At 45.8% G+C, this 23,444-nt stretch overlaps 1 protein-coding gene across 2 annotated transcripts in view; it reads right to left on the minus strand.

The window, feature by feature from the left end:
• Positions 1 to 23,444, minus strand: part of DTD1 (D-aminoacyl-tRNA deacylase 1) — a 1,185,117-nt gene that overhangs the window by 192,935 nt on the left and 968,738 nt on the right. For both annotated transcript variants that reach the window (XM_069607531.1, XM_069607532.1), the window contains exon 5: positions 4,744 to 4,911. In XM_069607531.1, the coding sequence (XP_069463632.1) occupies positions 4,756 to 4,911 (156 nt within the window). In that variant the 3' untranslated portion in view covers positions 4,744 to 4,755. The remainder of the gene's footprint in view (positions 1 to 4,743; positions 4,912 to 23,444) is intronic.

The raw sequence follows: 23,444 nt of genomic DNA on the forward strand, positions 1-23,444 counted from the left end.
TTCGGAAAATCACTAAGTTACAACAATATCGGCTTATCAGGTGTTCCTGCTCTACAGCATTGCGGGGCAGCCGGTAATTTCTTGGATGACACATGGCTTAGACACCATGTGGATCCTCACTGTGTTAAGAAATTGCAGGTTCCAGTTCAAGGAGTTGACAGGAGTGCTTTATCCTCTGGACCCAAAAATGAACAAACCTCGGAATTAACTCTCAATATTTCCTCGCATATTGAAGAAATGGAATTTGCCTTAATCAAGGCTGCTCATTATCCCATTATATTGGGATTACCATGGCTCCGGCATCATAACCCCTTCATCAATTGGACAGCGGAAACCTTGTTGTTGGGTTCTAAATATTGCATAGGTCAATGTATACAACATGGAGCTGTAGGGATTTATTCTCCCACTTGTTATGAGTCTATTTGCACAACCTCTCAAGATTAATGTGATTCAGAAGATTCCTGAACAATATCAGGAGTTCCAGGGAGTATTTTCCAATGAAGAATACAAGTTACTACCACCACACAGAAATGATGATTGTGCGACTGAATTATTACCACATACTTCTTTTTGGAAGAATCTATATATTGTCCGAATCTGAAAGGCAGCATTACATGAATATTTGCAAACTAATCTACGGAATGGCTTGATTACTGAGTCTCGATCTCCCACATGGGACTCGATTTTGTAAATGGCAAATACCCTTTACCATTGATCCCAGATATCCTTGAAGCCATCAAAGGAGCTGTTTATTTCACAAAGTTGGATCGCTGAGGTGACATTTTATTGAAATGTGGCTCCTATTAAAGCAGACAGTTGAATTAATTTTTTAACTACATCGGTGGTTACCGTGCATAATGAACAGGTACCCTTGCATATCATGTTTGTGTGTTCACAAACTTATACAATGGTGAAACATAAATGGTTGTGATCGTTGTTGTTTATATATGAATTGATATCATTAATGAATTGACTGGTGGCGTTTGTTTATATTTTTTTCTCTCTTCCCATTTTACCTCAATTGAGTGGTTGTATGTAAAGTACTTTTATGTAAACTTCACCCAAGATACAAGAACCAGAAATTAATTAAGGATATACAGAGGACAGCCCCTGATGAATGTCCAACCGATTTGGTGCTAGAGACAGAAACATGTTGGGTTCTTGACATACGGACACATGATTTGGAACAATATGATACTGTTTGTCCTATTGTGTTTTTGTGCTATGTTTTTAAGAGTGTATTGTAAGTAATGTGTAGATGTATGTTGTTTTCTGCTTTTTGTATTTGAAAGTCATTCTGTGGGTGAAATTAATCAGTGTTTTAGATTTGTAATATGTTTAATTATGGTAATTACTGAAATAAATTTGAATATGAGATTTTAGTTTATGTCTACCGGGTCCATTCTTTCAGGACTGAACAGTACTGTGGAAGAAAAGCTAGTCACCAAAAATGTTGAAAGGATTGTTATTCCCTATCCCTCCTTTTTGCTTATATAATGTGAAAGTGAAGAGCATTTAAAACAGAGAAATCCAGGGGAAAGGAAGACCCCCTTTAACTGGTAAGAACTTTGTTGGTTTCTTTAACACTTTGGAACTTTATGTTGGAACTTTGCAGGTGACCAGCAAAAATACATTTTCCCCTTCACGTTATATTGAGTTGTCAGGTTAGGATGTTGAACACAGGACAAAGAACTTGTTGTTTTGAACATTCTGACACAGACGTTGCTTAGTTTTGTTGAGGCAAAGAAACCCCTCCTAGAGTTAGCGATAGATAGGATTTCCCCACCCTCTGTTTTATTTTATCAATAAAAGTCTTTAACAATCTCCATAATGCCACTGTGTCCAAGTCTTACTCTTGATCCCTTACATATCATTCCGCTAACTGAACGCCAGAACAGTCATCATGTGCACTGGGCACATTTTATTTCACAATACAATCTCTGCTTCACATATATTCCAGGAAAATGTAATGTGCTCGTGGATGTTCTTTCACGAAAGGACTTAAGACCGAAGTCTCTACCTTCCAATGAGAAGCTACTACCAAAGACCAATTTTCTGTTTTCGGTGGTGGATTTTCTTCATCATGTTTCAAAGGACGAACAAAGAAATTGCTGACAAAACTTTAAGTGAACTACAGAAGTTCAATCTGCATAGTGAAAACAGACTTTTATTCCACGATCACTAGTTATATATCCCTACTCCAGAATTTAGGCAGGAAGGAGTACGATACATGTGTCACGATTACATATCAGCTGGTCATAGAGATACAGGCGTTACCGAGGAATTTGTGAATCAACATGTCTGGTGGTGATTTATGGCGATGGATATTCATGACTATATAGCGGCCTGTGTCGTTTGTTTACAGACAACGGGCCTTATTACGAGTACGGCGGTAGGGGGTTAATGGCACCGGTAAGGATGCCAGTGCCGTTAACCCCCTACCGCTGCATTCCGAGGTCCCTTAGCGGGTCCGACTAATGCCGGCTAGTTTTACCAGCTGCCCTTAGCAGGAGCCGCTAAGGGACCAGGGAGCTAATAACGGACTCGCTATTTGCGGGCCCGTTATTAGCTCCTTCACCATTCCCATTGAGCCCTATGGGGGCTTGAATGGGGAATGGTTTTCAGAATGGGGACTTACCGGGTCCTCCAAGGTTGGATTGATCCGGTAAGTCCCCATTCCGACTACCCAGACCCGGACACGACTCTGGAGGCAGCCATGGTGCTAATAGCAGCATGGCTGCCTCCAAACTCGTAATGAGGCCCAAAATCTCCCATACAACATCCCTATGGGCATTTGGTTATTTCCACTGATTTTATTTTGGACTTGCCACCCTCATCCAGGCAGACTACCAATATGGTGACAGTGGATTCATTAACTAAGATGGCACATTTTTGTCAATGCCCCAGATACCTTCTGTCTCTCTTATGGTCAAGCACTTCCTGGAGACTATTTTTTGTTTACATAGATTACCAGCAAATATTATCTCTTTTGGTCTGTTGTGTGCAGAACTGTGGAAATTAAGCAAGCTTTGAGTTCCGGATTCCATCCTCAGATCAATGGGCAAACTGAGAGACTGAATCAATCATTGCAGCAGTATCTGTGTTGTTTTGTTTCAGCAACTCAGGATAATTGGAACAATCTTCTTCCTCTGGCAGAATTTGCTCACAACAATAGTCTACACGCCTCTATTGGAGTTAGTCCATTTCATTATACATATGGATTTCATGCTTCCAATATTCCTCCAGTCTTTTCATTCACTGGTGCTATGACCACTGTGGAGGCTCTGATTTCTGAAATACAAACAGGTCATGCCAAGACTCTAAAGGTCTTATCAGAATTTCGTTCTCAGGCCAAATTGTATGCAGATCATAAACGCACCATGGAACCCACCTTTCACCAAGCAGATTGGGTTTGGTTATCCTCCCGATTTCTGCCTAGATTACTTGTTCTGTCCAAGCGGTGTCCTTGTTTTTCCGGTCCTTTCAAAATTTTACAGGCGGTTGGTCCAGTGGCTTATTGTCAGCAACTTCCTGTCTCTTGGGCTAGAGTACATCACGTCTTTCATGTTTTTCAAATGGAACCTCATCAGGGGGATAATTTCCAAAGAAGTAAAACAAAGTTTACCTCCTCCTGTGGATACAGCTTCTGGTCTAGAATATGAAGTGGCTCAGATTTGTGATTCCTGATACTTTCAAGGCAGGTTAAAATATCTGGTGGACTGGAAAGGCTATGGACCAGCGGATCATTCTTGGGAACCAGCTTCTTCGGTTCATACTCCAAAATGTCTGAAACATTTTCATAATTCTCATCCTTTGAAGTCTGGTCCCATTCAGCCTTGAGGGGGGCATACTGTCAGGAAATGGCAACCGCTGGTCTTTATAGCAAAGATGAGTCGAGCTTCAATTTCCCTCCTAAAATGGCGCTCGCTGGTTACAGCACGGTGTAGAGTTTGCACCATTTCAGTTGTTTTCAAGATGGCATCTGTTCAGTGATGCTTCTCAGCACGCCACCTTTACTCGCAAGACAAATATGCTGCCAGGTGGTAAGTTTGGTGCATCACTTCACTCTGCAAAGCCCATACAGAAGTCTTTGTCCTGATTTATGTACTCTGCTCCTTGCTCTCCTTTCATTTCTCTTTGTCCTGGTTCCTATAATTTGACATCCTTTGTCGCTGCATTCTTCAATGTTGTTAGTCCTTTCCCTGCCTTCCTGCCATATTGAGATATGTCTCCGACTGCTGCCTTACTTACCTGCCATCAAGATCCACGGCATTCTTCACCTTACAAGGGTTTTTCTTCCCAAGAGGGGTTTCCATTGAGTTTACTCCCTGAGTCTATGTCCTTCCTGTTGACTTCAGGAGGTCGGAGATTCTTTGGGAGACATTCATACTCATAACTCCAGCTTTGAATCATCAGGTCAGTGCTCACTTTCTTGTTTGCTAACACTTATATATTGTACAACTGCTCAAGATGTTTTGTATCTATGGTGGAAATAAACAGAATTTGAAATCTAAATTAAACTAGTACGGCACTTGGTAGTTCGAAGAACCATAAACCCCAGCAATCACTATTTTCTAAAATATCTGTATAGGCATTTCAGCTGTTGTCAATAATATTTGTGAGAAACTAAATATATATAGCTAATATATGTATGGTCTAAACAGTCACTACAATGAACTCGTAGATTATATTTCAAGAGGATTGAGAACTGTGCCAGGCATGGCAAATGTCTAGGAATCTTACCTGATTCACTTCCTAGGGTTCCCTTTCAGATGACACATCGCCGTCTGCTCCACTGCTGGCGCTGGGGTCATCCTTGCTCCTTGGAGCATTTCTTTCTTTTGCTGATTCAGAAGGCCCTTTGCCTCTGGTTTTCTCTTTTCTTTGTTGTTGCTTTTCCAGCTTTGCTAGCTGATCAAGACAAGAAAAAGTCTTTATTAGAACATTTTTGCAAAGCATGGATGGAGCAAATAGCCTCAAATGATATAATCAATTTACGATGAGTATGAAAATACTTATGTTGAAAGGTGAACTAAAAAGAAAAATCTTCCCAATGTAAATAGATCTGAAAAAGAGGACACACATTTCTGCGTTTCAATATTTATCCATAAAAAGGTCAGCAGTGTCATGCGTTTGGCTGTTATACAGGTATGTTAAGATATTGGTATAGCACCTAATGCCATTGTTATGGTCTTGAAGCATGGTCCAGTGAATGGCCGTTTGTCAGACCGCAGTCTGAGCAAAAATTAAAATAAAATAGTATCTGTATTTGGGAAAGTTTGTTTGTATGTTCCGGGTTGTCTCCAGCCCCACAACAGTTGGTGGGCTGAATGTTTAGCCCAAGGTCGTCATACCAGTCTGGGATATACTGGCAGTAGTAAAATGTTACCTAACCCACCCATTCAACCTTCACAGGGTGAAATATGGCCCTGTGCTATCAGTATGGGCGTTGCCTCCAGGCCCTTCACAGTTGGTGGGCTGAAAGTTTGGCCCAAGGTTGGCATACCAGTCTGGGGTGTACTGGCGATAGTGAAATTTAACAAACCCCACACATTTGTCCCTGTTCAGTGTGGGGTCCAGCCCTCTGCTATCAAAATAGGTGATTTTGGGAGATTGACGATTTCGCGACTTTTCCAAAAATAGGAGTTGGGACATGATAAAACATATACAAGGCTATAGCAGACCCCCCATGAAAAGCAGGGTGCCACCGCTAGTTATAAATAAGTCAATCTGTATCAGTCGAAGAGTCTTCTGTACTTTACATGCAGAACACATGCACAATGAGTAAAATGTCACTACACATGCAAATTACAAGCTCATTATCAGATATGACGCAGAAACATTCAATGCATGTCCTCTTTTCTGTAACATTGAGTTAATGAATTGGAAATGTTCATATTGCACATTGTACTGCATGTTGAACCAGTTAATGCAGTAGAAATGTTTTATATCGGATACAATATTATGATGCGCTTAATACCCGAGATTGGTTTCTAAGTGCGAAATCGGGATTCAAAACTGTGTTGCGCTGCGTTGTCTTGCTTCCAAGACAAATGCTTTGCCCTGAGCTATCCCCCTCCCCAATAATGATACATAGTCATCTCTAGAGGGAAAATACAGCCTGTGCTCCCTATGCAAGCGGAGTTATTTGGGGTGCGTGAAAGGTGTAGGTGGGACAATCAGGGTAGCTAGGGCAAGAAGGGAAAGATGTCTGTCTTTCTGCATGCAGTGACAGTCAGGCACCCTTCTGTTATGTTAATATAATGTTGCCTTAAGGTTATAACACGCGTTATGTTGCAGTAAATCCACCTCACAGGACTGATCTACAGGAAGGTAATAACAACTGGTATTGTAGCAGGAACTTTCTTTGGCTGTTTTATCTTGAGTCTACGGTAGGATATACATCAGCTTTGTGTACGGAACAAGTTACTTATCTGCAACTCCTGTTCTCCAGCATGGGTATCTTTCAGGGATTCACATGCCCATAAATATTCCCTGTCATCAGGCTGGGAATCCTCAGCAATATTAAAGCAATTTATCTTTAAAGCTTAAAAACTGCTTGCCACTTATAGCCTTCTGCCCCTGTCAATGACATCAGTCTTCCTTAGCTCCACCCGTGGTGGCCATCTTCAGGTTTGGAAGCGCACATAATGTGGCAGTAGGAACCAAGAAGAGCTATAGAGGGGTAGGAGGTAGGGTCACATGTAAATCCATGAAAGGTACCCATGCTGGAAAACAGGAGTTTCAGGTAAGTAACTTGTTCCTCCTCCAGTATGCAATCTTTCATGGATTCACATTGTCATGAATATGAATACACAGCAGTACATATATCACAACCAATGGGAGGCAGTACAGCTCTACAGAAGCAATGGCACTCACCTCTGGAACAATCACCTCAAGCAAATAGGTTGGGAAACACTGCTTGTCTGACACGGGACTCCTTCCTGGAATCCCTGTGGATGCAGTAGAATTTCATGAAGGAGGGGGTATACCTCCACGTAGCAGATGTTGAGCAAGGGAACGCCAGACAGGAATGGCATGTTGTAATGTGCTTTAGATTTACCTGCCAGCAGCCTGTTTGCGAGCTGATGACAATGGAAAATGCAGCTAGCTAGCCACCTGGAAATGCAAGCCTTCGACAGGGTTTTTCCTTTAACAACAGTTCCAAATGTCACAAAGAGTTGCCAAGTTTTGCGAAAATCCTTAGTGCCTTCTATGTGGAACTTCAACGCACGAGCAACGTCTAGAGAATGCAAAGTTCTCTCTGCCGGAGAGATACGAGAGCCACAGAAACGAGAAGAACCAGAGGTTCGTTGAGATGACAAATCGACATTACCTTAGGCATAAATGAGGGATGAGTGCGCAGCACCACCATGGATGGATGGACCATTAAATGTGGAGGTTTGCAGGAGAGAGCTTGTAACTCCCCGACATATCTGGCAGACGTAATAGCCTTCAGAAAGGCAGTCTTCCATAACGGGAACTTCAGAGGAGACTGGTGCAGAAGCTCGAAGAGGTGGCCCATCAACTTGGAAAAAACTAAATTCAGCTCCAAAGCTGGCACAGGAGCCTTTAATGGAGGGAAATATTGAAACAGGGCCACAAAGAATTCTTTAACTAGTCAATGAGACCAAAGAGAAGGCTTGCCCGTCGTGCGAGTGTAACGCGAGATAGCAGCCAAGTGGACTTTAATGGATGCACGTGCTAAGCCCGCCTTTGCTAGAGATAGCAGATATGGCAGAATCTGAGAAAGTTTGCTTCGAAGAGGGTTGAGCTGTTGCAAATGACACCATATAGTAAAACCTCTCCACTGGGGGTGGGGGGGAGGTTGGCAGCCATCGAGTAGGCTGCATCTCTACAGAGCTCTGTGATCCGGCAATTGATCCTAGAGAGCGCGAGCTGCCTGACAGCAGATTACTGCACCAAAACAGCATCATGGACGTGTGAAGGTGATAGGAAGAAGAAGCACGTATTTATGAACAAATTGACCCAGGCGAACGGAAGATCCATCACTTTGTGCCCCGGACCGAGAGCAGCAACAACAACAACAAGATGGCGGCAACTCCGGGACAAAGGGACCCGCAGAGACATCAGGAGCGAAAGTGAAACGGGCTGCTGAGGGAGGCACAACACACAGGCGGCTGCAAGCAAGCGTGCGCCCGTGACAATATAAGTACACGGACCTGCAGGCAGAAGTGGGTGGCGATCACGGAAACTAGTGGCGAACGGAGGATGCTGGATACTGCACGACATGGCTAGTAGAGCGTATGGTGGCTCGTTGCCGTTCGTGCACGAATAGAACTGCGGACTCGGCCCCCGTGAAGACCAAGAAACACGGGGACGCACAGCAGATGCCCCCCCCCAGAAGCAGGAACAGTAGTGCGCATACACGCAGTGTACGCATTGCCGATGGTGGGGACACCCGCGAGGATAATAGCGTGTCGGGGGCCTTCGGTTCGTGAGCCGCAAGTGTCGTGCTGGAAAGGAGGGAGCAGCCGCAGAATGAAACACCACATACGGCATTGAGCACTAACTGTGGCAAGTAAAGAATAGAGGACACGCGGCCTAGGAAGACATGCCCTCAGGATCACCAGATTAGCACAAAGGACTGTGTTAAGCGACATGCGGAGCGAGAGCGCACATTAATGTAATTGATACGCGGCCGCACGCAGGCTGGAGAAAATGCGCCAAGAACTACGTGCGGGCTGGGGAGTTGGACCGGGTATGCGCCACTGGAGATGGAAGCAGCTGGAACCCTGCAAATCACGTGGCCAGCAAGCTGCGGCAAGCAGACCGAGTTCCGTGAATAAGGTGACATTGTACAACGATCGTTGCAGGAGGCCATCAGCATTTAAATAGAAGCTTAAAGATAAGCCAATGCAGTAAGGAATGGGGAACGGTCACTGGGAGACAGGGCTGGACAGCAGTGGACCCCTCCCATGAGATCGACTAGCAAGGAGCTTCCCGGAAAGGGATGGTAGAGCTGCGCATTGCCCCCCTGAGATGCTGTACACTGTGAAGTGACCAAGCACAATGTTTTTGAAACAAGTAAGATGGACATTAGAACTAAGAAGTCTATAAATAACACACGCCAGAAATAACTGGATAAACAGGCAAGCTGAAGTGCAGGCAGTGGCACAGCATACAACACTAAATGTGGCCACAATAAGGGGAAGGTACAGCTGCGACAAGGCGCTAAGACACGACCTGGGAAAACAATCACTGGGAGCATTGATAAGTAGGAGTTGCTAGCCCCTGGTGAGAACGGGCCCTTGGGTATAAACAGGGCGGAACAATGTCTGTAAGGAGTGGAAAAGTTAAGGGCAAGCAGCCCAGGATAGACATCTTTGCCAAGTCGCTGCAATCTCCAACCACGGTAACTACACTGGCAGATGTGGCCTCTTCACGAGAGGACAGCGCAATCTTGACAGCCATAACGGAACTGAAAACCTCATGGGGGCAGCGATGGCAGATCTGAGAACTGCACTGGAAAACAAAATAGATGCAGTGGGAATTGAGGTCAACCTGTTGAGACGAGAAGCGAGAGCTCTGGCGGAACGAACGAGTGGCCTAGAAAGTGCAGTGAAGACTAACACGGACACTAGCACAAACAATGCCAGGGAAGTCCACGTCTTGAAGCAACAGGTGGCTAACCTGGAGAATCGAGCGAAGGAGGCCGAAGGACGGGCGAGACGCAACAATATACGAGTGGTTGGTCTCCCGGAGTGGGAGGAAGAGCAAAACCCCACAAACTAAGTGGAGAGCATGATACTGCACGAGGTGGGAGCAGGCGAGCTCTCCCAAGGGTTTGCAATTGAGCGCACACACAGGGCTCTGATGAGGAGACCGCAACCTGGAGCCCCTCCTAGAGCAATTATAGCAAAAATCTTGAACTACTGAGATAGAGAGAAGATATTGGAATTCTTCCGAAAAGGAGGGACGATAACAAGGGCGTCTGCGACCATCACTGCATATCCTGACTACACTATGCAGATGCAAAGACAGCGGTACAGCTACGTGGCGATAAAGAGGAGACTGCGTGCAGCTGGATACAAATACATGCTCCTATAGCCCTCAAAGCTCAAGGTTTTCCACAAAGGTGAAGCACACTTTTTTGACACCCCGGAGGAGGCGACAACGTGGCTGGACGCAAAAGGCTGTCCGGAGCGAGATGAGGAGCAAGGCCAGCAAGAATACGATAAGTGACTATAATGCAATGTATGATGGGAGGAGGAAGCACGGGACAGTGGCTATAGAACTGGCAAACAGAATAGTAACGGGAGATGTTAAACATGTGACATTTGGACATTTGGGACTAGAATATAACCTGGGAAACACACAATGGGCAGCGATGAAGGCGCTTAACCCGATATATAAACTAGGCGCTACAAGCAGGAGAAGGCCTACCACCGAGCAATAGAATAGTTGGACCGCTGTTAGGGCGATATCTCCCTGCTGAACCGTGAGTACGGCACTTGCTGGAAAAGGGCTAGATGCGGGGGTGCCTGAGATCCAGGGATGGAGCTGGGCATCAGTTGGGGAAGGGTAGTGTGGGGAGGGGATTGCAGTGGAAGTTGGGGCAGGGCGGGAAGGGGGGGAGGGACGGGATTGGGGAAGTTGAGGTGTTTGTAGTTGGGGAGAGTTTGGGTGGGGGAAGTTGGGGAAAAAGTTGGGGTACGAGCCTACACCCTGAAAAGGCGAGATCTGGATTGTATTTGTGGAGGGAAGAGCAGGAACCTAACACATCATGGGAGACCTTAAAGTAGTCAGCTGGAATGTCAGGGGGCTCAATAGCTATTTAAAAAGAAATAAGTTTATGATGTACCTCTGCAGGCAGAAAATAGACATAGCCTTGCTACAAGAAACTCACCTAACGCAAGAGAAGCTGGAGATGAGGTAACACTAAGGAAAGTAATGAAGCAATACTTAAGCTGCAACAGAAATGTGCGGGATGCTGGGAGAGGTTGTGCAACCTCAACTATAAAAAATATATAGAGAGGCAGCATGCAGGGGGGAACAAACCAGGGAGAGTCCTGGCATGGTTATATAAAGGCGAGACTCCCAGACCCACAATCATAATGATAACAAAAGAAGGTGGGAGTATAGTAGACACCCAAGAAGGTGTTAATCAGGAATTTGCAGATTATTACCGTATCCTGTACGTATTGCGGAGGGCAGTGACAACAAGAGAATAAGGGAAACACTGGAAGATATTGGATTGCCGCAGATTAGCGCAGAAGAGCGAGAGGAGCTAAACGCACCGATCACTCTAGAGGAATTGGAAGAAGTAGTAAGGCAATTACCCACTAGTAAGACCCCGGGGTCTGACGGACTCCCCAGCGAATTTTATAAGATGTACAAAAATGAGATACTCCACCCCACTCTTAGAGATGCTGAATGAGGCATATGAAGTCGCAAGACTACCAGAGTGCCTAAGAGAGGCGATTATCATACCACTCCCCAAACCCAATAAGCCTAGTAGTGAGTGTGGTTACGACAGACCCCTGTCAATGTTGAACCAGGATAGTAAAATATTGACGGCGGTTCTGGCAAACAGAATGAGAAGAGTCATTGATAAATTAATACACCCCGACCAGACTGGCTATGTCCCCAACAGGAACATATCAAACAATCTTAGGCGACTCTACCGAGTCATTGAACATACAAACGGGGATGCGGGTGAGATGGCAATAGTTTCATTGGATGCAATAAAGGCCTTTGACTCGGTCAAATGGCCATGGCTGATTGCGGCCCTGACCAATTATGGAATAGGACCGGGGTATCTCCGATGGGCCAAGCTATTATATAGAGAGCCGCTGGCCAGATTTAAGACAGGAGCGGTAATATCAGAGAGGTGGCAACTCGGCAGAGATGCCCGTGGTCCCCCATGTTGTATATTTTGGCCTTAGAGCCCCTGGCGATATACCTGAGGCAGCAATATGACATAATAGGTATTACCATAAAAGGGAAACCTCATTTAATTTCTTTGTACGCAGGTGATATGTTGCTGTATTTACGCTACCCTGAAGAAAACCTCCAGTATGTCCTGGAAGTGATGGAGCGATTTGCAAGGCTTTCAGGCATAGCAGTGAACCCCAAGAAATCTTGTGTATTTCCACTGGGCAGGTACAAAGGGATCCCGTTAGAGCAACTACCGATCCGGCAGATACCATGGGAGGTCAGCATGTTCAGATATCTTGGGACATATATCATACGGTGGAAGCAGAGCATCAACAAAACACTGAGAAAGCTATTAAGAATATTGACAATAGTCTGAAGTTCTGGGTGAAGCTCCCCTTGGCGATAATGGGGCGGGAGGCAATGCTGAAAATGGTGCTTCTGCCAAGATCGTTGCATTACTTTGGGAACATCCCATATTTGATACCTAGGCGATTCTTTGTTAGAATAAACAGCATATGCAGGGAATTCCTCTGGCATGGGACAAGAAACAGAGTGGCCCTTTGGAAGCTACAAAACCCATATGAGAAAGGGGGTATAAAATTACCAAACTATGAGATCTATTATATAGCAAGTCAACTACAATATGTAGCTAAATGGCTCTCTGAGGAGCCGACTTCGGAATCCAGGCTGTTCCGCTTGGACTGTGCCCCATTCTTCCTAAAAGAAATGATGTGGTTGCCCAGATCGGATATGGAATGACGTCCAAAGATGATGATACTTGGGTGGGAAATATGGTGTAGAGCCTGTCAGATAATGGGGAACCCATCCCCGTGTTCCCCCGCAGTTTCCATTAGTCGCTCTGGCAGGGAAAGAAAAGCAACTAAGATTAACAACCAGGAAGCACTGGGAGCCAGCAGGGATAGCAACAATGGGCGACATATGGCAAGTGGGGAGTATAAAGGACTTTGAGGGGCTGGTGGAGGAAACGGGGTTGCATATGGGGCAGTATATCACATACCATAGGGTGGTGCAGCGAGTTAAAGAGACATGGTCCGAAATAGTACTAGCAGATGAACCGGATGCCACTATAGATATAATATATGAAGTAGCAGAGAGTGGACATGAAATATCTAGAATATATGAGCTGATGATGGCCAAAGCGGGGAAGGAAGTGGTACAGCTTAGACAGGACTGGGAAGAGGAAGTGGGTACCCCAATGAGTGAAGGGATGTGGGAGCGTGCGCAAGGATACCACAAGAAAGTGTCAAGACATGCTAGATTACAACAGATACAATTATATGTAACTCATAGAGCGTATATGACACCCCAAAGGATAGCCAAATTCAAGAATGCATGACGACAATCATGCCCCAAATGTGATGAAGAGAACGCCAGAATGGTACACATGTTCTGGTCATGCCCAATAATAGAGAGATTCTGGGGAGAAATAGCATATAGAATGGAAGAAAAAGGGATCAATATGGTGGTGGACACAGTGTGGGCTTGCCTGATAGGAGGATTTCCTAGACCATGTAAACTCAAGCATGTGAGTAAACTGAAAGACCTGGCGTATGTATTAGCAAAGAGAAGAATCGCTATGGGGTGGAAGGCATGTCATAGACCAAGAATAGAAGTGTGGTGGAAAGATCTACAGAAATGGGCAGAGGCAGAAACTGCAGTGTGGCAGGAAGCAAGCAATGTTGCGGGGGATGAAGAAGTTGGAACCTTGATAGCTTGGAAACAACTAATAGCAGAATTATTTGGGCCCACGCATTATGGAACAAGTGACCGGGATCCAACAGAACACATTGAAAAAGAATCCCTACTGCAAGACAGAGAAACAAATATGAGGGAAAGTAGGCTCTGAAGGGGGGGGGGATTGGGTGAAACAGTGGACATGGATAAAGTGATGTATATTTAAATGTCATTATTTGCACTGTTAGTTTGGTTTGTGTTGGTTGTTGAAATAAAATTAACAAAAATTGTTAAAATACAAAAAACATCTTCACTTGTGCCTGTAGCATGCTAGAGTAGATGGAGCCCTAGCCTTTGCCAGAATGGCACGGCAGTCCAAAGCCAGTGGAAATGTCCAAACTCTAGGGCTGCAGGAGCCAAGCAGTCAATTGAGCGACGCTGGGTCGTGGTGCAGCACGGATCCTCCTTCTCTGGAGAGCAGGTCTGGAAGAGGAGGCAAGTTGATGCAAGGCACATCTGACAGATGAAGGTCGGAGTACGAAATTTGACAGTGCCATGCCAGAGCAATGAGGATCACCTGTACCGGCTCCGTTTTAATGTTTTGATCACTCATCAATCCCTCTCGGAGGAGTGGGATTGGATGGAATGCATAGACGAACAGGCCCTCTCATGAAATGGAGCAGGCATCCCCGAGTCTCCTTGGTTGAGGCTACCTGCTTACAAATTGGGCACACTTCGAGTTGGCCTCTGCGATTAATAGATCTATCAGCGGCCGGCCCCATGTCGAGAAAAGACAAAGAACCTGGTCTTGACAGAGTTCCCATTCATGGCAGGATCGCAGTTCCCTGCTGAGGGAATCCGCAATGGTGTTGTGGACCGCAAACAGATGAAACCGAATGAGGAACATATTGCCCAGTTCCACAGCATTTGCGATTCCTTCGAGAAAATGGGAGAACGGGTCACCCCCTGCTTCCTGATGTAGAACATGATGGCCATGTTGTCGGTGAAGATGTGGACCACCTTGCCTTGTAGCTGGGGTCTGAATGACTTGAAGGCCCAGAAAACAGCGCGGAGCTCTAACACACTGATGCAAAGCAACTTGTCCTCTGGCGGCCAGAGGCCTCTGGCGTGGAAGTTTCCAGTGTGTGCTCCCCAACCCCTCCAGGGAGGCATCAGCAGTTACCGTGGGTTGATGTGCCAGAGGGTGAAATGGAGCACCCTGTGTGAGGTGCTATCGATGACTACACCACTGCAGAATTCGTCAGAATGCCGGGATGAGCTTGATCTTGATCCAGGAACTCTGAAGAGGCCTCATATGCAACCTGCAGTGAGGTACCAGAGGGATGCAGGAAGACATCATCCCCAGTAGCAACTTGATGGAGCAAACCATAGTTAGCAGGAGAGAGGACAGCTGCTGGATCTTGGAGGAGAGAGTCTGTGCCATACTCCACGAGGGAGTCGCCAGACATTGCAGTGTATCCAGTCATGAGCCCAGGAACAGAGCATTCTTAGATGGTGATATGCATGACATTGGATAGAAGTTAGGCATCAGATGGCCTCTTCGGTGTGCATACAGAGTTTGAGTCTGCGAGGGGCGCATATTAGCCAGTTGTCTAGGTAGTGGTAGACGTAAATGCCTGCTCAGCGGAGATGGGCAACCACCAGAGCTAGACATTTTTACCTCACACTCGGGTGCTGAAGTGGGGACCCGGAACCTGACGCTGGTCAGGCTTTCTTGGGCGTTTCAGCGCAGGAGGAGGCTCTGCAACATCTTTGTGTATCCTTGTATGCATGCAATCTCCCTTGCTATGCCTCCTGCGAGTTGGTACGAGAAGGTTGCTGATATGATGGACAACAATCCCTGGCGGTTCTTGAAAATCTTCCCTTCCCAGCATGAAAGGGCTGCCTCTGCTGTTGGAGGGTGCCAAGGGAGCTGGCAGTGTCCATTTTGATCATCTGAAGGGTCTCAACCTTTTTACCAAAGAGGTTGACGCTGTCGAAGGGCATGTCAAAGACCTTAGACTGCACGTCAAGGTGGAAATTGGTGGCCTTCACCCACACCTGGCGCCTCTGAATGGCCCCATTTCCCATCTTGAGGAACCCTGTATCCGCAATATCCAAAGCCACAGTGATGGCGTGATCAGATGTTGTTTCACCTTCATGTAGTAAGGCCAAAGCCTCATCCCTCTTGTCATCAGGGAGGAAATCCAAGATGGGACCCATCTTATACCACAATTCCTGGTCATACCGGGAGAAAATGGCCAAGAAATGTGCGGCATTGATCATAGTAGCAGCCGAGGTAATCACCCGCTTTCCAAAAACATTCAGCTTTTTTCCCTCCTTGTCAGGGGGAACCATGGATGGTGATTACAGGTTAGCGGATCTCTTCCTCGCTGTAGCCAAGACCACAGAATCTGGAAATGGCAGAGTGTGAAGACACTTGAGCGCAGTGTCTGGTACTTTATATTTTTCTTTCTAAACAATTCTTCTTTCTCATGACCAATAAACCATCGCCCAGATGTCATCTAGCACAGGGATAGTCACCACTTATTTTCTGGAGGCTTCAAACCTCTGTAACAGGAAACCTTTCTTTTTCTGTTCTTCCTGGAAGAGGTTGAATAGTTTAACTGCTTGTGTCAACAGTGCATCGAAGGATCCTATTTCCTCTGGTGGATACCTTGTGGAGGATACTTCAAGCGGTTCTGCATCCAATGGCACCAGGTCATCATAAGCCTCAGTAGTAGCATGCGTACGCTAGGATGTGTCGATTGCATGTGCAGACCAGAATCTATGTCTGTGAGAGCAGACACTGGGCCTAGCAAATGAGGTGCTTGTCTAGGAGGCAGAGGCTGAGGAATTAAAACTTCCCACACAAGCAGCGCCAGAGAGCTCCTACTAGGGGCACCTTGAGGGGCCAGAAGAGGTAGGCAGTGTTGCAGTTCCGTCACCAGGGTTTTCAAAGTGGGCAAGAAGTCTAATGACAAATCCCTAGGTGCCGATGGTGTTCCCATCGGAACTGTAGGTACAGCAGCGGGTGCAAAAGGCGGATGTGGTGGTTGTACTGGTTGATGAGGTGCTGGAAGAGCCACTGATTACCATGGTGCTAGTACAATAGGGTCAGGTTTCTCCTATCTCCTCCTCTGAAAATAAAGCTTCGAGAGGCTCCTCTTCCAACATGCCACCCTCTTGTAATATTTGGACAGTGTTGCAGTGCCAATAGGCACCAGAGAAAACAATGGCTTTGAATTGGATGGTTGTGGCAAAAAAGAGTGCTTGCAGCACCTTCCTCTCCACAGTAGCACTTTTAGTAAAAGAAGTGATCACAAAAGCTTGTGTTGTCATTGTGGGCGCTGGCTTGGGAGGCAGCGCAACCCTGGACACGATGGTCATAACTGTGGATGAGGTGGTTGACGATTCAATTGTAGATGGCGCTGTCGTCCTAGATTGGGACCTCTGACTCGTCGACAATGTCGTCGACTAGAGTGTTGTCGACGAAGAAGATGGTGTAGACGATGATTTTTGCTTGTGGTTTATCGACAGGCGACTCGTCGACAGAGTTGTCGTCAATGTGGCTGTCGACGGACACTATTTTGCAGAGGAGATCAATCCCATCATGACTGTAGTGATCATGGGCGCTGGTATTGTGGACGTAGCCATTGATGACACAAACTACGGGGTCACGGCAGCCCTCGTAGTCAATGACGGAAGGGCAGTCAAGGTGTGTGACTTATGCCCATGTCCCCTTTATGGTTTCTTCCCCAAGGAAGTGTCCTCATTAGAGCTCGACCTCTTTGCAGAGGGAGTTTTTCTGCCGACCCTAATGGAGGCATGACTTCACACTGAGGCCGAGTCCGAGGCCCTGGCACTCTCCTCCAGCCAAGTCACCAACCTTCTATGGAGATCCTTCAGTGTCTTCATGGAAAAGGACTAGCAAATGGAGCAGGTGTCCACATCGTGGTCCTGGTGCAGGCAATACATACATTTTTCATGTCAACCGTCCACAAAAATGTTGAGGCAACACTTCAAGCTGGGCCTGAAAAGGCTGTTCTTGCTGGCACCCACCATAGCCGCATGAAGGAGGTCTCGAAGTCGAGTAGAAGGCCTTTCACGGCTAGAAGATCTTCCAATGTCCAGATCTTCACCGGCTACAGATCCCTGCTACCGGCAGTTCCATATGGGACTGATGATAAAGGAAAAATATTGAAGATATACCAAAAACAGATTTAAAAAGTCAATATTTTGAGGCGAGAAACGCAAGGACTCCCAACATTAAATGTGTGGAAAGAAATCTGAAGATGGACACCAGTGGGGGAGCGAAGGTAGTCTGATGCAATTGGTTATGGAAACATGACCCAAAGTGACAGCAATAGGATATAGAAGTGAAGCTTTAAAGCTAAACTGCTTTACCATTACCACGGATTCCCTGACGGCAGGGAATATTCATGAGCGCAGCAACCCATGAACGATCCCATGCTGGAGAACTGTTAGAAACTATACAATGTTAAATACCTACTCGAGGGTTCCCTTTTTCTATTGTCAGTTTCAGCATGAACACTCAAAAGGTTAAATCAGGCTCACATAGCTGATAGTCTCCACTGTTATACCTGCCTGCATGTGTCCTCCTACTTGTGCTCTACCCACAGCAGATTGCAATCCACTTCAACTACATACTCCATTCCGGCTCTTACTGCAGGCCAGTTCAGATATTGCCAAGTCTAGTTAAACTGGCCTATTCCACTACGTTCCAATTTATTATATGTTGACCCCAGATTGGCACGGCTAAACTGCCTGTAGTGACAAGTCTGAGGTCGATATGATAAGGGACACTTATTACAATTCAGCAGTGACAGGGACTATTTACAAACATTCATTTGTGTTTCAAGAAGAACATCTAACGGTTGCCTTACTTGATGTTTTTGGGGGACTATTAAAATCCAGACACTGACACCATCACACTTTTTTTGTGAGACCCTACAATAAAATGAAGATGTGTCAACATAAATCTTCCTTGTTACGTGGATATTTCACCACCTAAGACAAATGTTTGGAAAGGAGATTTAAGCTTGGTATGTTTGAAGCGTATAATCTCAACATTTAGGCATCGGGTAGAGTAATGAAATATTCTGATTGGCAGACAAGAGCTCATCAGGTGCAGAAACCGCTAACAAATACATACGTAATCGTTTAGGATCTTTCGCACCGCAGATCAACTCGTTTTTAATATGTAAATAATGATCTTGCAAAAGGCACTCATTCCGCACATGCTTTAGTACATGCCTCCCTTAGTATGGATAACCTCCTTGGAAAGAACCACAGTTAATTTGAACTCAATCAAATTGGTAACACCCAATTCGATCAAAACATCCATACGGACAGTTTTTTTTCGATCAAATTAGGTGTTACCTCAAAACCTGCCTCTCGTTGATCCAGTCTTGGATGTCCAGTGCATACTTGAAGCTCAACCCCTCCAAGACCGAATTCCTACTCCTCACCAACAATCCCCCAAACATCCAGACATACAGACATACAGACCTGGCTATCAACCATGAACCCTGAGGGCTTCACACACAAACTCACCTCCTGCACCAAGTCTCTCGGGTTTCACATCGACAATCAAGAGACACATAGCTAAGAAAACAGACAGCTTGGTATTACCTCTCCCTCTGGTGGAAAATGAAGCCCTTCCTCCCTCCGTTCAAGCACTGGTCATGCCCTCCTCGAAGGCCTACCTTCGTCCTCACTTGTGCCCCTGGGAAATGTCCTATATGTGGCTGCAGGCCTCATCAAGGCTCTACGCAGATATGACCACATCACCCCGGCCATCATCGACCTTCACTGATTCCCACTGCATGCACAAATGACCTTCAAGTCTTGCTGCATCATATATAAGGCAGTTGCCCCGAAGTCACCCATGTACCCCACGGAGAAACTCAGCATCTCTGGCTGACAGTAAACACCAGATGCCAGGGCACGTGCAGACTTGAAATCAGCCGCTGCAAAAAGGAAAGAACCAGAAAACAAGCCATTTCTGCCTAAACCTCAAGGCATGGAACCTCCTCCCCGTCAGTATCAGACTCGCCCCCACACTTCTACGGTTCAGGAAAGAACTCAAGACCCACCACTTCAAGGAGTCTCTCCTCCTCAACACCTAGGCTATCACGTCAACCCCTGCACCTCCTGGCTCGCTAGACGCCATCCCCCTTTTTCCTACCCACCACCTTGTGCAGCTATACCCCTCCTCTGTGCTCTACCCCCACTGTATATCTGTTCTGTTATTACCTCTGAAAAGCACTCCGTTATGCAGCTGCACTGTTGTGTACCTCTGTAAAGCACTCTGTCGTGTATCGGTATTGCTGTATACCTCTGTTAAGCGCTCCGTTGCTTATCGAAGGTAGGCCCACGCTCAATAAATACTACAATAATAATACCATGTAGTAAATCTGCTGATTTTTGGAGGATTTACAACTCCACCTCTTGCTGCAGGTGCATCTTCCACTTTGTAGTAAGCACAAAAGTGATGGGTGGAAGGTTTTGAATTAATCTGAACCACTGGCATTGCTCTGGGCAATCTTCCACACTGCCGTTTTTTAGCCCCTCTGCGCCATTGCAGAAGGGGTCCAGCCATATGCAAATCAGTCAGGTACTGCCACCAATGGTAGCAGCTCAGCCCGAACTGCTAGGCCAGGTCCCCTCTGCACGAAAACACAAGCAACCGCAGACATGTTTCGGCCTTGTTGGGCCTCCTCAGTGAGGTGCAGCTTGGTTCCCTATGGCGCAGCGAGCAAGGGACCCACGTCTGGGCATACCCTTTCTCACATAGTGAGACAAACAGTAAGCACAAAAGTGATGGGTGGAAGGTTTTGAATTAATCTGAACCACTGGCATCGCTCTGGGCAACCTTCCACACCACCGTTTTTTAGCCCGTCTGCGCCATTGCAAAAGGGGTCCAGCCATATGCAAATAAGTCAGGTTCTGCCACCAGGTAGCAGCCCAGCCCGAACTGCTAGGCCAGGTCCCCTCTGCACGGAAACACAAGCAACCCCAAACATGTTTCGGCCTTGTTGGGCCTCCTCAGTGAGGTGCAGCTTGGTTCCCTATGGCGCAGCGAGCAAGGGACCCACGTCTGGGAATACCCTCTCTCACATGGTTAAGATTAATTCTAAACCTTCCAGCCATCACCTCTTTGTTTATGCATCTTCCACTTTACCATCAAACTCGGAATTCGACGGTGTGGTGAAAGTGGTGGTATTTCCATAACCACCAAAAAAAGTGCTGGTAGCAGAATTATTGCCACTTTTTTTTTACCACATTGACAAATTCGTAATGCGGCCCAATGTTTTTAATGTTATTTGCAAACCCAAGTCTCGAGACTCCTGCTAGTCAGTAAAACAATGCAACATTTTAAAACCATGAAGTTGAAGCCTCACGCACCCATATTTACAACACTGAATAAGGTAGAGCCATATTCAAACTATTTGTTGAGCAAAATTCTCTTGATTGTTTTGTAACATGCAATATGTAGTTCGGAGCGAGTTTTTGTAATACAACTTTACATACCCGTTTCATTTACAGTTAAATTATACTCAAGTCCCAGTCATATCTGGATCCAGATTTAAAGCGAGGCTTCTGTGCAATACATATGATTCTGGTACCATTGTTTCCAGCCAATTGTTTGTGGGTTTTCTTATTTTTTAATATTGTTTAGTTTTTATGAATGAATGCATCAATTTCGGCGGCATATGTCACGGTCGACTGCGCAATCCTACTCTACCGCCTCCAAAAACATGTCTTAATAGGTGGCCAGGCAACTCAAGCTCTCTAGGACATCACATGACGTAACACAATACGTCAGATGCCATTTCCCACTGGTTGTTGGTTTGCACCATGTCACTCGCATTGCCTCCGTCCGTTTTACCCCATTATACACATTTTGCTTCTAGAACTATACCAACGTCACTCTCATTGCCCCTTGAAGAGCCTCACTCCTCCTAAATTGCCCACTGGTCACTCTCATCGCCCACAGGTTTGCCCCCAAGTCACTCTCCTTGCCCCAGGTCAGCATCCTTTGTCTCCATTGCCAACTGATTTGCCTCTCATTTCACTCTCACTGACCTCAGTTTGCTCCCTAGCACTCCCGCAGCGCTTGAACTGCCCCATTACCTGTGTCCTCACAGAACTAGCCGGTCATTCATGCATACATGCTGACAAACACCAGCACACCTTGTGGTGTGCGCTTGGAAACAGGAAGCAGAAAGAGTGGTTAATCAGCCCGATCTCCGAGTTTTGCCTCTGCCCATGCATTATGAATTCAATGATGGTATCAGAGGGCCAAAGCCATGGAATGGGCTAGTCTGATGTCGGAGCTCTGATAATTCAAACCACTCAAGGGCTCCTATGGACCTAAGATCTTTGAAAGCACCCTATCCAGTGCTTAATTTGTAAATAAAAAAAAAAAAGTAAGTGCCAAGGCTCAAATATTTTCTAACACGCCCATTACATGTCAGGATGGGCAGCTCCCCACCCACTGTTGCCATCACCTATGACTGCTCCCCATGCTGTCAACATACATATATGGGGTTAAAGCTGACACTCCTAAGGGCTTATTGTGGTTGACAGATGTACTCGGCCACTACAGCAGATGTGTGATTTACAAATACCAATCTACATACACATAAAATAACGTACTTGTTGTGTCTTGACATGAGCCAAGTGTGCCTTTAAACACAATCATCATTTAAATGTTTTTCTGATTCTATAGGTGTTGATTATGTGACTGTCAGTTACAATAATAAAATTGCCCAAAAAAACACATCATAGTCAAACTGCGTCTGAGACAATAAGTGCCGGGGATCAGAAATAAGTGCCAGGGCTGAGCCCTGGCCAACACCCTCACAAATTAAGCACTGCCTATGTCATCAGGTACAGGGGCTCTCCTCTGTTTTTCAGTCTTGCCTTTCCGTAATTGGTGGTGGGGAATCACCCATTCGAGACAGGACCCCACTATACTTTGCACAAGAATCAACTAAGGAGTGAGAAATCCTCATAAAATGACTAGGCGGTCAGTCTTCGCTAAAGAAGTAAATAATAGTAGAGAGATTGGATACAGGCACCTCATAAATTCGGCTAACTACCAGAGGAATGGAGAGTATACAGGAGAGAAGTAGAGAATCCGATGACCATGGACCCGGAAACACCAATGGGTACAACAGTTACATGGACCCTCGTGAGAATCAAGCAGAGGCAATCTTTGTGTTATGTGTACACATGTTCAGAGAAGTGCTCAAAGGGATCAAAAGCCCAGCATACCGAAGACTTAGGTTGCTAATAATAAATTAGACAGAGTCCTACCAACAGCATAACAATGGCTATCACGAGACTGTTAGAGGAGGAAGGAGAGTCCTACCAACAGCATGACAATGGCTATCATGAGACTGCTAGAGGAGGAAGGAGATTCCTACCAACAGCATAACAATGGCTATCACGAGACTGCTAGAAGAGGAAGAAGAGTCCTACCAACGACATGACAATGGCTATCACGAGACTGTTAGAGGAGGAAGTAACAAATGCTTAACACTAAACGTGATTTAAAGGGAAAAATACTTGACAAAAAAAAGGCACATTTGAAAGTTGTAGTAATTAAAAAGCATACCCTAACAGAAAACTTTGCAGAACTTTTTAAAAGTGATGCAGGAAGTGAAAGTTGTTGCTGGAGAAATGTGGACTTAACTTAAAGGATTCCCAGGGATAGAAGGTGACAAACCATTAGATTGAAATTTCGACTGAAAAAAGGGCACACGAAACCCAGATGTTCATGTTTCAAAGCCAAACGTGAAATATCCAACAGATCC

The sequence above is a fragment of the Ambystoma mexicanum genome, chromosome 4q, assembly GCF_040938575.1.
Source record: "Ambystoma mexicanum isolate Mex_15411 chromosome 4q, UKY_AmexF1_1, whole genome shotgun sequence".
Taxonomy (NCBI): Eukaryota; Metazoa; Chordata; class Amphibia; order Caudata; family Ambystomatidae; genus Ambystoma; species Ambystoma mexicanum.